General features: G+C 30.2%; 1 protein-coding gene across 4 annotated transcripts; it reads left to right on the top strand.

Annotated features, from left to right (window-relative positions):
* The first annotated feature begins 6,331 nt into the window (after positions 1–6,331).
* On the top strand, positions 6,332–10,361 carry LOC129885556 (B3 domain-containing protein At5g42700-like). Of its 4 annotated transcripts, none has more exons than XM_055959870.1 (8): positions 6,332–6,948; positions 7,235–7,321; positions 7,989–8,020; positions 8,119–8,281; positions 8,490–8,696; positions 9,090–9,180; positions 9,276–9,434; positions 9,980–10,361. In XM_055959870.1, exons 2-8 carry the CDS (start codon positions 7,280–7,282, stop codon positions 10,168–10,170), a joined length of 885 nt encoding a protein of 294 aa, XP_055815845.1. In that variant the 5' UTR covers positions 6,332–6,948; positions 7,235–7,279; the 3' UTR covers positions 10,171–10,361. The 4 variants fall into 4 exon arrangements, with proteins under 4 accessions (XP_055815845.1, XP_055815844.1, XP_055815843.1 ...); XM_055959869.1 differs by having other exon boundaries at positions 6,332–7,141; XM_055959868.1 differs by having other exon boundaries at positions 6,332–7,321.
* Positions 10,362–12,135: the final 1,774 nt, after the last annotated feature.

The following is a 12,135-nucleotide window of genomic DNA, read 5'->3' as shown; positions in this document are numbered from 1 at the left end:
CTTTTTTTGTGGTTAATTCAAGTACGATTATATAAAACACAAATGAAGTCATTCCACAACCATAAAAATATCATCAAGGATACAAGAATTGCAAAGTCTAGCCAAAATGTTTGGTATTTAGATAAACAAGATTCTTAGAAAATGAGAGAATTAGGGAAACAAGTTTTACAAGTGGCATTTCATATTGACAGTCTACTCCCATCATTCAAAACAAATTTCTTTTTATTTTCTTTTATCACTATGTGCAAACGCATTAATTATTTTGATCAACGTTTCATGCAATTATTTTAAAGATAAGTGTAAAAAAAAAAACACCTAAACTATCTCATTTTTTTGAGTTTCATACCTAAACTATTGAAAGTGTAAGCTTCATTCCTAAACTATCACTTATTAGTTTGAGAAACACACCTCAGTGATGTGTGTAGTACACTCTCTCTATTTTTGCGAAAATCTTGTCATATAGCATTTCACATGGATAAAATATTTCATCTTGACAGAAATTAAATAAATTATCAATATTAATTAAAAGTTAAAGACTAAAGTATTTTTATCCTCAAAAAAGAAATTATTTTTAAAAGAAGATTTTAAAATATTTTTCTCACCCACTCCACCACCTTCCCCCCACCCCACCCCACAATCCCCATCCTTTTAATTTTTTAAAGTTTCTTATATAAAATATTTTTTAAAAAAATCCATACTTCACCCCTTCCCCCTTTCCTTCCTAAAAAATGTTATTGTTTTTTAAAAAATAAAAAATAAAATTATACCCACTCCATCTAACCCTATGCTCTTAATTTGTTTTTTTAATTTTTTTTATATTTTTCTTATTTTGAGTTAGATATGTACATATATTTTTAAGAAAATATTTTTTTTCTACTTGCTTACTAAATATAATTGAAATAAAAATTTTATTTTAAGAAAAGTCATGTGGCAAGTAAAAAATATTTTTTTAAAATCATATGTATATATATAACACAAAATGTTGAAAGTGGAGGGTTAGGTGGGGTGGGGGTAGAATTTATTTTTTTAAAATAAAATAATATCTAAATTATTATTTGAAGGGGGGGGATGAAGTAAGAATTTTTTTTTAAAAACTTTTATAAAAGAAATTTAATATTTAAAATTAAAATTAAAAAAAGGGGGAGGAGGGGGGGTATGGTGAGAGAAAGTGGTGGAGTGGGATAAGAAAAATATTTTTTATTTTATTTCATAATTTTTTTTTTTGGAGGAGTGGGTAATACTTTAATCTTTAATTTTAACTTCTAATAATTTATTTAATTTTTGTCAAAGTAAATGTTTTGTCCATGTAGAGTGTGATATGACAAATTTTCTTAAATGAAATAGAGAGTGTATTACACACACCATGATGAGTTCATATGGATTGTGATGTGATAAATTTTCTTAAATGAAAGAGAGAGTGTATTACACACACCATGATGAGAGTGAAATAAAAGATAGATGTGTGTTTCTCAAATTAAGAAGTGATAGTTTAGGTATGAAACTTACACTCTCAATAGTTTAAGTATGAAACTCAAAAAGGAGAAATAGTTTAGGTGTGTTTTTGACACTTATCTCATTATTTTATATTGATTTGCCGCAAAATCAATTTAGAATCTTTTTTAATGTGGAACGGACGGAGTGACATGTTGGTGAATATCAGACAATCACAAATACAAATTTAAACAAGATGTAGTTTTTAATATATTTAAAAGTAGAATGAAGTTTCTACTAAATAAGGTTTTGGTCAAGATTGAAGAAAATAATAATGTTCTTCTATAAGCAATACAGCGATTATAATCATACACATATCACCATTTAATATCCAATAAATATTTGAATTTTAAAAAAAATTAACTACTACATTGATCATCTTTTGTGGATACTACTTAGATGTAAACCAACAAAATTATTCTCCTGATAAAAAAAGTTTGATCAAGAGAATGGTCAGCATAAGATTGAAGTCATAAACTACATATCTATAACACGATAACATCTAAATTTATATCAAATCCGTCCGTATTTAATTTCATACCAAAATAGTTATCGATAACAACAAAGAATCCTCTAATTCAAACAATTCAAAATTTTATATAGCCTAAATCTCCCTCCTACAAATAGGAATCAATCTTAGGCAAAGAAACACACAATAACGACAACAAAGTCATTTGATTCTCTATATCCAAACAAACACATTTCGCATCCTCTTTCTCCTTTTTAGCCATGACTAGAAAGATTGCTAAAACCTCATACAAGAAAAGACAAAAAAAAACCTTTTTTGAAAAGGGCTTATGAATGATAATGAAATAGCTATCATCATCATCATCAATAGTCCTTACCATGACGAACCTAAAGTATTTCCAAATCATGATGATGTCATAAATACATTTACAAAGTTACGAAATTCGTCGGCGCTGAAGAAATCAAAGAACATGGCAACAGAAAAAAAGTTGATCAAGAAAATAGAAGAACAACTGCGAAAGGTAAAAAAAATAAATAAGGTCGAGGAATTCACAAACAAGATGTATGAAGTGTTGAATAAAAAAGATATTCCCGCTATGCTTACGATCTCAATGATTTGAGTTACATGATCAACGAAATTCTCAAAGTGATCGAAGAGCGTTCCACATTGAATGATTGTTGTTCCGAGGGGTCAAGGGCTCCAATAACAATGACGACTTCTTCAATGCCTTTACCAATGATGGATCTTCTGATGTCTGCTCCGGTGTTTCCTTTAATGACATCAGAAGTGAACCTTTTAATAAACAACCACCAAGTTGATGCAGAATAACTATCAGAACTACTTTCCACAAAGTCCTGTATTGTTTGAGATGTTGGAGTGAAATGGTGATGATATAATAACTTAACTTAATGATTCATTTTTCAACAAGAATAATATTCAAGATCCAATCAACAACAACAATTTCTAATGATGTATGTAAGAACAATGTGTCTCTTTTAATTAGTGTACTATTTTGCCTCTATAATTAATTTGTGTCATCTTTCTGCATCTCTCATTTGAAGTGTTGTCTGACATGTTTTATTTTTTTAAAATCTCTTATTTTAATCAATTTGTATTTTTAATGTTTACCAAATACTCATATATATATATTTTTTGTGCTTTTATTATTGTTGTTATTGAAATATTATTATTGTTAGTGTAATTTCCATGAATGACCTCTTACGCTTTTAAAATCTAACAAATCAGTATCTGCATTGAGTAGATTTTCATTCTGAAATTTTTCAATATAAACTAATAACACATCTAAAATTGAAAATGAATTAACAAAGAAGATTATCATGAGGACCTATTTAATGGAATGACAGATTTTCATGCCAATAGGAATAGTTTAACTCGTTACTTTCTTATAAGGGCTTCGAAAATTGTTTTTTCTTTTTTATTTTTGCTGGAAACTTTCAAAAAATTATTCAAAAAGCCTTCGTGTAATTTTGCGAATTTTGCTAGAAAACTCAAAAGTTCAATTGAATTATGAACAATCATCAGTACAACTTATACTATATATCTGGAATAGACATACCAAATTCAAGAGAATTCAATACAACTAATTAGCTCTCCAGATTTTTCACAAGTTATCATAAACTTCTCATTATCAATCACACTTATGACTTTTATGAATTTTCCTGTCTCTAATCGTACCTGAAGTTCATGTCAAAATATTTTACTGATTTAATTAACAAGATACAATTTTTTAACTTAGTGAAGATGATTAGATTCAATGAATTAAGTACTAGTTGCATTGGTTTTAGTTATAAAACTTGTCCCAGATTTATCATCCATGAAAAGTTTGGTACCAAAACAAGGTTTTGATAGATTTGATAGAAGCATGGGGAGGATCTAGGGGGGCGGAAGGGTGTTCACCTGAAGCCCCTCGGCAAAAAGTATTTTTATTGTGTATATAACGTGAATTTTAAATCTTGATATATATGTATAAATTTTAAAGCATTTGAACAATATGCAAAAGGTTAACTCTAACAGTCCAGAACATTTAAAATATACCTTGTCTATGTCTATGGTTTAATTTAACTGAATTATTTTTTATTTTTTTATTTTTTGAATCCCCTCAATGAAAATCTACCTTTAACTTCCCTAAAGCTATGGCTGACTTAATTCTTGAGCGCATACATATAGAGATTGATGTTAATTAGTAATGTGAGAAGGGGAAAAGGCATAAAAAGGACGTGACATATTGATTGTCTTTGATTAATCTTTTTTTTAAAATAATATTTCTGTGATTATATTTCTTGTGTGTACTAGGGACAGTGCACTCGTTTAAGTGTGGGGTGAGAAGAATTTTTGTTATTTTGTATGTATTAACCGTATAATTCACATTTAATTCATTTCTATAAAAAAAATCTTTTATTCTTTTCTCACTATGTGTAAAAGCATTAATTATTTTGATTATTGTTTTGTGCAATTATTTTTTATTGATTTGCCGTAAAATCAATTCAGAAAATTTTTCAATGTGGGTCGAGTGACATTTTGGTGAATATCGAATAATAACAAATACAAATTAAAGAAGTATTTAGTTTTTAATATATTTGAAAGCAGAATAAAGTTTCTACTAAATAAGGTTTTGGTCAAGATTGAAGAAAATAATAATGTTATTTACTTATTAAATCTATGGTTGATTTTTAATTTAATGTTTGTTGGATATTCATATATAATTTGTGTTTTCATTATTGTTATTAAAAATATTGATATTGTTAGCATGATTTTCACAAATGACCTCTTACATTTTAAAAATCTAACAAATCAGTATATATGTTGGATAAATTTTTATTCAGAAACTTTCCAATGTAAATTAATAACACATGTAAAAATTGAAAATGAATTAAAAAAGAAAGTAAAGAACACTCGCGTAAAATAATATGCATAAAGATTGTAAGAAGTTGAGGAATTCTTTTCTTTCTTATTTTAGAAGCAAAAGTTTACGAGACCCAATTTTAGTATGAACAATACTTTTAAGTTTCAAGAGGCAAAACGGAAATATTCGGATAAGTATGTTTTATCTAAATATATATTTTCAACGGAAAGTTGCTGAAGGGGAGCCTTGGAGTAACTGGTAAAGTTGCTGCCATGTGACCAGGAGGTCACGGGTTCAAGCCTTGGAAACAGCCTCTGGCAGAAATGCAAGGTAAGGCTGCGTATACAACAGACCCTTGTGGTCGGGCCCTTCCCCGGACCCTGCGCATAGCGGGAGCTTAAGTGCACCGGGCTGCCCTTTTTATATATTTTCAACGGAAATGAGTTATATTTGTTTTTTTTATTCTCACAAATAAATTATATTTGTCTTATACTTTTTCAACATATTGTTTTTTCCATTCAATTTCAGGGTCATATTTGTCTTTGTGCTCTAAAAAATGGTCATATTACTCCTATGTAGTTAAACCTTATGTCATTAATATATTTATTTTTGTACTCTCAAAAAGGGTCATATTTGTCTTTGTACTCTCAAAAAAGGGTCATATTTACACCTACGACATTCCTTCTCACCTTCATAATATTTTGCTAGATAACATATAAATATTCTTGAAATTATATTTTCTTGCTTACTTACCATACACTAGAAAATAAGTTAGAAATCCACTTATTTTTCAAGAAAATCTGTGGAAAACATTACCAAACACACCCTAAATGGTTTTCTTCCAAAAAATAAATAAAAGGGAAAAGGGTCAAAAATGTCATTAAACTATTTGAAATGAACAAAAATGCCCTCCGTTTATATTTTGGTCCAAAAATGCTCTTATCGTCAATATTTTGGTCCAGAAATACCCTTATTGCTATTTAAAGGGTCAAAAATGCCCCTATTGTTACCAAATGGGTCAAAAATTTCCTTTTCCAAATAAATATATTTTTTTTAAGAAAAAACAAATCTTGTTCCTTATAAAAATATTACTTTTAAGAAACTCTATTCTTGTTTTCTTTCTTTTTAAACCACTTTAAGTAATAAAAATATAGAAAATTATTTTATTCTTCGTAATCTCATTTTATCAATTAAAAAGGAATAATTTCATGTAAGCTATGTTTTAAACGGATAATATATGTCATATACATAAGATCATAATAAATTCATTATTAATTTTTATTCAAATAACGATAAAAAAATAATTATAATAAAATAAAAAATATTTTTAATTTTTTAATTGAAGTAGAATAAATATTTGCTAATAAAAAAATATTATTAGAAAAAAATGTGTTCAAAAAGAAAATAAATAATATATTTATTTGAAAAATGACATTTTTGACGTGGTTTCTTCTTCTTATAAATAGAGGGCCTCATGCCCTCATTTAAATCATCCAGAAAAAGTGAGAGTAAAAATACAAAGAGAGTTATACACCAAGATAAATATTTTAGTCTTGAGTGTCCTTTTTAGTGAGTTGTTCCTTTTATAAGAGAGGAATTTTAATTGTTGTTTTCTCCTTATATTTGAGAGCAGTGTACTCCCATATTTGAATAGTGAAATCCTTCTACCCCGTGGTTTTTCCTCTCTATCTGTTAGAGGGGTTTCCACGTAAAATTCTCGTGTCCAATTTATTTTCATATTTATTGTCATATCAAACTTTAGTTGTGGTGCTTCCTCCCCCAAACACTTGTCGTGCTAGGTCATTAATTGAAGTCCCACATTGCTTGAAGAAATGTGTTATTGTCTCCTTATATGGGTTTAATCAAATTTGATGATTTAATTATTGGGGTTGAGTTAGGCTTAATGTCCATTATTGTAATACGGTATCAGAGTCACCATCTCTATTGTTGTGTTTTTCGATGTGGGGACTTCATGTTATAGTGTCCATGCTCTAGACACGTAGTCTTAACGTGCTAAGTGTTAATTGATGTCCCTACATTTGTTGAGGAAATGTGTTTTCATTTTCTTATAGTCTTCGACTATCCTTTCATCCTGAGCTACCTTTGTGGCTGAAGTAAACACAAGGTCTATTTTCACCCAACTAGATACATCATTAGTGCTTTCTAGTGCCCCGTGTTATGTCGTCTAAATTCAAATTTCCAGTTCTGAGTGTGTGGGGAATGATGTTATATAGTCTTTTCCAATGCCTCGTGTAATATTGTCTAAGCTTGAATTTCTAGTTCTAAGCATGTGGAGAGTGCTAAACGCCTACACATTGGTTGAGATAATAAGTTGTTGTCTTAATTTTACGGTGTTCTTGATGATTTTGAGTTATTATAATTTATATCCTCGTTTCTTTATTTATGGGCAGGTCTAGAGGGTAAGACCTTCTCATGTCACGCAGAAGCCTTAGGTAATGAAAGACAGGTCATTGGAACTCAAAGGATGGCATAAGCAAGTGAGCAAATTTCTGTTATTTTTTTCCAGCTTTTCTTGATCTTTTCTTCTGGTGTTTGGAACTTCCAAATAACTTTAAGGGGGGGATTTAGAGTGCTATTTATGGGTTCACGTGAATTCATTAATTTTTGTGCATGATATATGTATTAAGTGTTGGCAAAATATTAAGGTATTTCTAAAGTTTTTGGACAAATAACAACTATGCAAAGGTATTTGCGAGATCATCGACTCATGTAAACCCCTCAACATTTGGCCACTTTTTCAAGTACTTGTAAATACCTCATTATGTCTTTATCATTTGAAATGAGAAGAATGAGCCTAACCATCACTTTATCATACCTACTATCTTTCCCAACTGCTGATTTTGCTATTTAAATTTTGTTATTCTTGCATTCTCTTTGGTAGGCTTGTTTAATCCTGAGAGAACATTTCACATCACTGAAATAGTTTCTTAGAACAATGTCTAGCACGACTCAAGCCATACTTGTATTTTGTCATAAATAATTAACATTTACTATTATATTTTCCTCTTGTTTCTCCAACATTAGAAAATCTACTAAATATTTTTAAATATTTAACTGTGAACTTAGTAATTGTATATTAACTTGATGTTTTATAATAACTTATACACTTCAAATCTTGAATGCCTCTGAGAAGTTCTTTTGCAGGTTGTTCTCAAGAAGCCCAAGAAACGTGGAAGGTATTCGTTATTATTATATTTCTTTCCTTGTACTTCCCCTCTTCAATCTGAAACATGATGTTAAATTTACTGAAATTGCTTATATAATGTTGTTGTAGCTGTAAAAAGAAAATGGCAATGATGCCCAATCTTTATGACCAAATTGATTTAGCAACATCTGCCAAATATCGAGCAGAGGAGGTCCAATCAAGATTGAGCACTAAATATCCGAGCTTTATGAAGCCAATGATCAGATCAAATGTTAGTGGAGGTTTCTGGCTAGTAAGCACAAATCTATCACCCAAATTCAATAATTTCATATAGTTGAATAAAGCTTAACTCATATACGCCGATAATGTTGAGAAATTTTACACTTTCTGTGTAGCTTACCATCCATATTTGTTGTATATAAAAGTTAGCCTCTTAGTGTTCTGTTAAACTCATTTGAAAATGTCAGTGATTGATTTGCTTCATTTCTTCTTGGGCACAGTCTCTTCCAAGGTTATTCTGCCAGCTGCATATGCCACGGCATGATATAACCGTTACTTTGGTAGATGAAAGCCAGGAAGAATTTAAAACAAAATATCTTGCTGAGAGGAATGGACTCAGTGGCGGATGGCGGGGTTTTTCGCTTGCACATGACTTAGTGGAGGGAGATGTTTTAGTTTTTCAGTTGTTCAGATTCTGCAAATTGAAGGTCAGAATCGAAAAACTTCCTTCTGTGTTCTCTAGTAATCTGGCATGCAGCTCTGTATTAGTTGGATGGTTTGTGAATGGATAGGAGTTCAGTGTATTTAGAGTTACTGAATTGGAGCTAAAACATGAATGTTTCTGTAAATTGTTCTCCAGTATGATTTCAAGATCAACTTTTGTACACTAACTGTGTAAATGAATTTTACAAAACGATGTCACGTGAACTATAACTACAGATAGCTTCCAATTACAAGTGGAATTAGTGACCTGAAAAATAAAGCAACCTGCGAGTTCCCAAATAGTGCAATTTCATTTTACTATGTCAGTGTATATGAGTTAATTAATACTTCTCCTATGTATTTTGTGTTGCCTGTTCATTGCTGTTGACATTGTACAGGTGTATATGGTCAGAGCCAATTATTTGGCTGAAGTTGACGCTGCACTTGTTCTTCTCCATTTAGATGCTCACCAAAAACAAATTAATCCTGGTTAGTTAACCCAGAGAAGACATTTGTAGACCCCTGTATATGAATCTATCCTTCTCTTTTTGCCATTGTTCTTATGTTGATGTGTGGAAGACCAGTGCACCAAAGGCAGGATAATAGAAGTATGAAACGAGTTGGGATCAAGCGTCAAAGACTTTCCTCACAAGAAGGGGATGATTGTCCCCAAGAAAACATATTACACAAACATAGTCATCCGAGGAATACGTTCAAGGAGCTTGATCTACTACCTTCAAAAGGTTCAAACTTACTCCCTCCATTCACTTTTATTTGTCCACTATTCTAAAAATAGATTTTCACGTTTACTTGTCACTTTTAACATATTAAGAAAAACTAATTATTTTTTTCCTATTTTACCCTCAACATTAATTACTTAGTCCCTAAATCATTTTCCAAGATCTAAGACTATACATCTATTAATATAGACATTGTGCTAAAATACTCATATTAATCATTGTATCTTAAGGGCGTGCAAAGTGTAAAGTTGACAAGTAAAAGTGAACGGAGGGAGTAATACATTTTGCTTCAAATGATGTGAAAAGGGACAACTTTCCTCTTGCACTTAACTTCAAGAACTACTAACTAGGCTTGTTTCAATAACTAGAGGTAGATTAGGGCAAAACCTTATGTGCACCAAATATTTGCGCCAATGCAACAGTTTTAAGACCTATGTCTTGCATATACACATTATTAATCCGTCATTGGTTAAATGACATATTCACTTCAATGTGTGACTTCTAAAACATCAGGTGGGATTAATTTATTGTTTGTTGATTTGCTGCAGGACTGGCCTATGAAACTCTTAGCATTGTGGATGCAGTAAAAGCCAGCAAACTCAATGACCCTCCTACTTTCTCATCCTGGAAAACAAGGCCAACCGAACTTGAGCAGTTAGAGTTCAGACCATTTTCGGGTGGGTACTCCATTGAACCAGCTTTGGCCCTATCAGGGGCAGAAATGGTATTTAGGCCGTGAACACGTCTGCACCTATTGTCTCTGACTTTATCTATAGTGTTGACGTTGTATACAAATGGATTGTAAAATCTTTTTACACCAGTGTAAGTTTAGTTATAGCAAGTCATGGCTTTATTAGCCAAATTACAGTATTAGGCTTAATATGAAGAGTTACTTATTAATGTAAATCAACTTAACCTGATAGGGTAAAATTTTGTCAGTGCATACAACATAAACTTTCATTCCCCATGAGTAGTTTTCACTTTGAAAGTGCATAGTCTAAGCAAAGTGGCCTGTTTTATTTGAAAAGGTTAATTGTTTATCTCCTTTGTTTTTATATTGTGGGGTAGCTGGTATTTAATTGAACACTAATAAATTTAAGAAAGTAAAATTAAAAATAAAAATTGAGAAATTGACATCAATAATCGTCCGCCAAAATAATAGTTAATAAATGTATAGTTTTTGTTTATGAATATCTGCTATACATTTTTGATATATAATAGTGTATATCTTTACTTTTTTTTTGTATATTTGACTTACGAATGTTATTTTTTTTAGTCGATTGGGCAAATGTGAAACTTGCCTACAAACTTTTGTCACATACCAGCAATAATCTTATGGGTCGTTTGGTAGTTAATTTGAAAGTGAATTATGCAGGTATTAAATTTTGTATAAGTAATATCATATTTGGTAACTTGGTAGAAGGTAGATTATTCATGTATAAAATCAATACAGTGTTGAATTTTCAATTTAGAAATCTGCATAAGAAATACTTATGTGAGTTATGACGAAATCTATATATTATTTTGTGTAGGTATTAGATACTAATACATAAAATAATACATAAATTCACTCATGACTAACACCTGCATAACTCTAACCAGCTATCAAACGACCCATAAAATTCTAAAAAATTATTAAAAAATCTGGTGGTACCAAAGAAACATACTTGTTAATTTTGTGTGTGCAAAATCTTTATTGATGTCGTTCATGGTGGTCAAAAAAAGTGTGTTGCCTTCATATAAGACGTACCATAATCTATACAAGATAAATTTAAAATATATAATGTTCTATCTTGGTAGCATGAAGGCCAAGTTAGGAAGAAAGATAGATATTTTAAATTTTATCCTCTACAAATAGGAATACATGATAGTCAAATTGTTGAGCTGTTTTATCAGTCAAGTTTCATTTCTTTTCTTTTTTTAAATATTTGTTTGTTTATAAAATTTATCTATTTTTCAAAAGATTTTAAAAACTAAATCTTAAATTTTCGAAACAACTTTACATTTATTTTAACCCAAAATATGACCATTGTGATTATTTAAACATTTCAGAACTTTTCCCAAAATATGACCTTTGGGACTATACGATAATGAATTATATCTATAAAGGTTTTGTATATACAGAATTAACAAGTATGTTTGTTTGGTACGATTTGATAATTTTAATAATTTTTACAACTTAAAGATATAAAATATATTTAATATTTTTCCTTAAAAAAAACAACATTGAGAAAAGCGAATAAATAATTCCATACCTAGTAGTTAGTACTCTACCAACCAGATCAAAATTTGGCTCCAATTTAGGCGTTCCTTCTCCTTATAAATACAAGCTATCTCACTTCTCCACTTCATAAGTTCTTTTCGGTGAAAAATACACCAAAGAAAATTTACTTTGTTTCTCTCACTTTTTTTCTTTTCTTCTAAAATGAAAAGCTCAGCTATTTCTCCCTCTAAGGTACTCCATCTCCTTCTACTATTGGTTTCATTTTATGGTTTAAAATATATATTTTTAAATTTCTTGTCTATCGAAAAAGCCTCTCTATCTATACGAGGTGAAAGTTGTGGTCAAAAATTGCTGCTAGAGAATAGTCAAAGTTGCCAAAAGCAACTTTTGACAGAATCAAAAGTTGCTGCTAGGAGGAAGAATTGTCAAAGTTGCCAAAAGCAACTTTTGACAGAAAAACTGGCAACACGTCTTCTACGC

Source organism: Solanum dulcamara, chromosome 4 (genome assembly GCF_947179165.1).
Source record: "Solanum dulcamara chromosome 4, daSolDulc1.2, whole genome shotgun sequence".
Lineage (NCBI taxonomy): Eukaryota > Viridiplantae > Streptophyta > Magnoliopsida > Solanales > Solanaceae > Solanum > Solanum dulcamara.
Note: the sequence above shows the minus strand (reverse complement) of the source record. Positions and strands in the feature narration are given on the sequence as shown.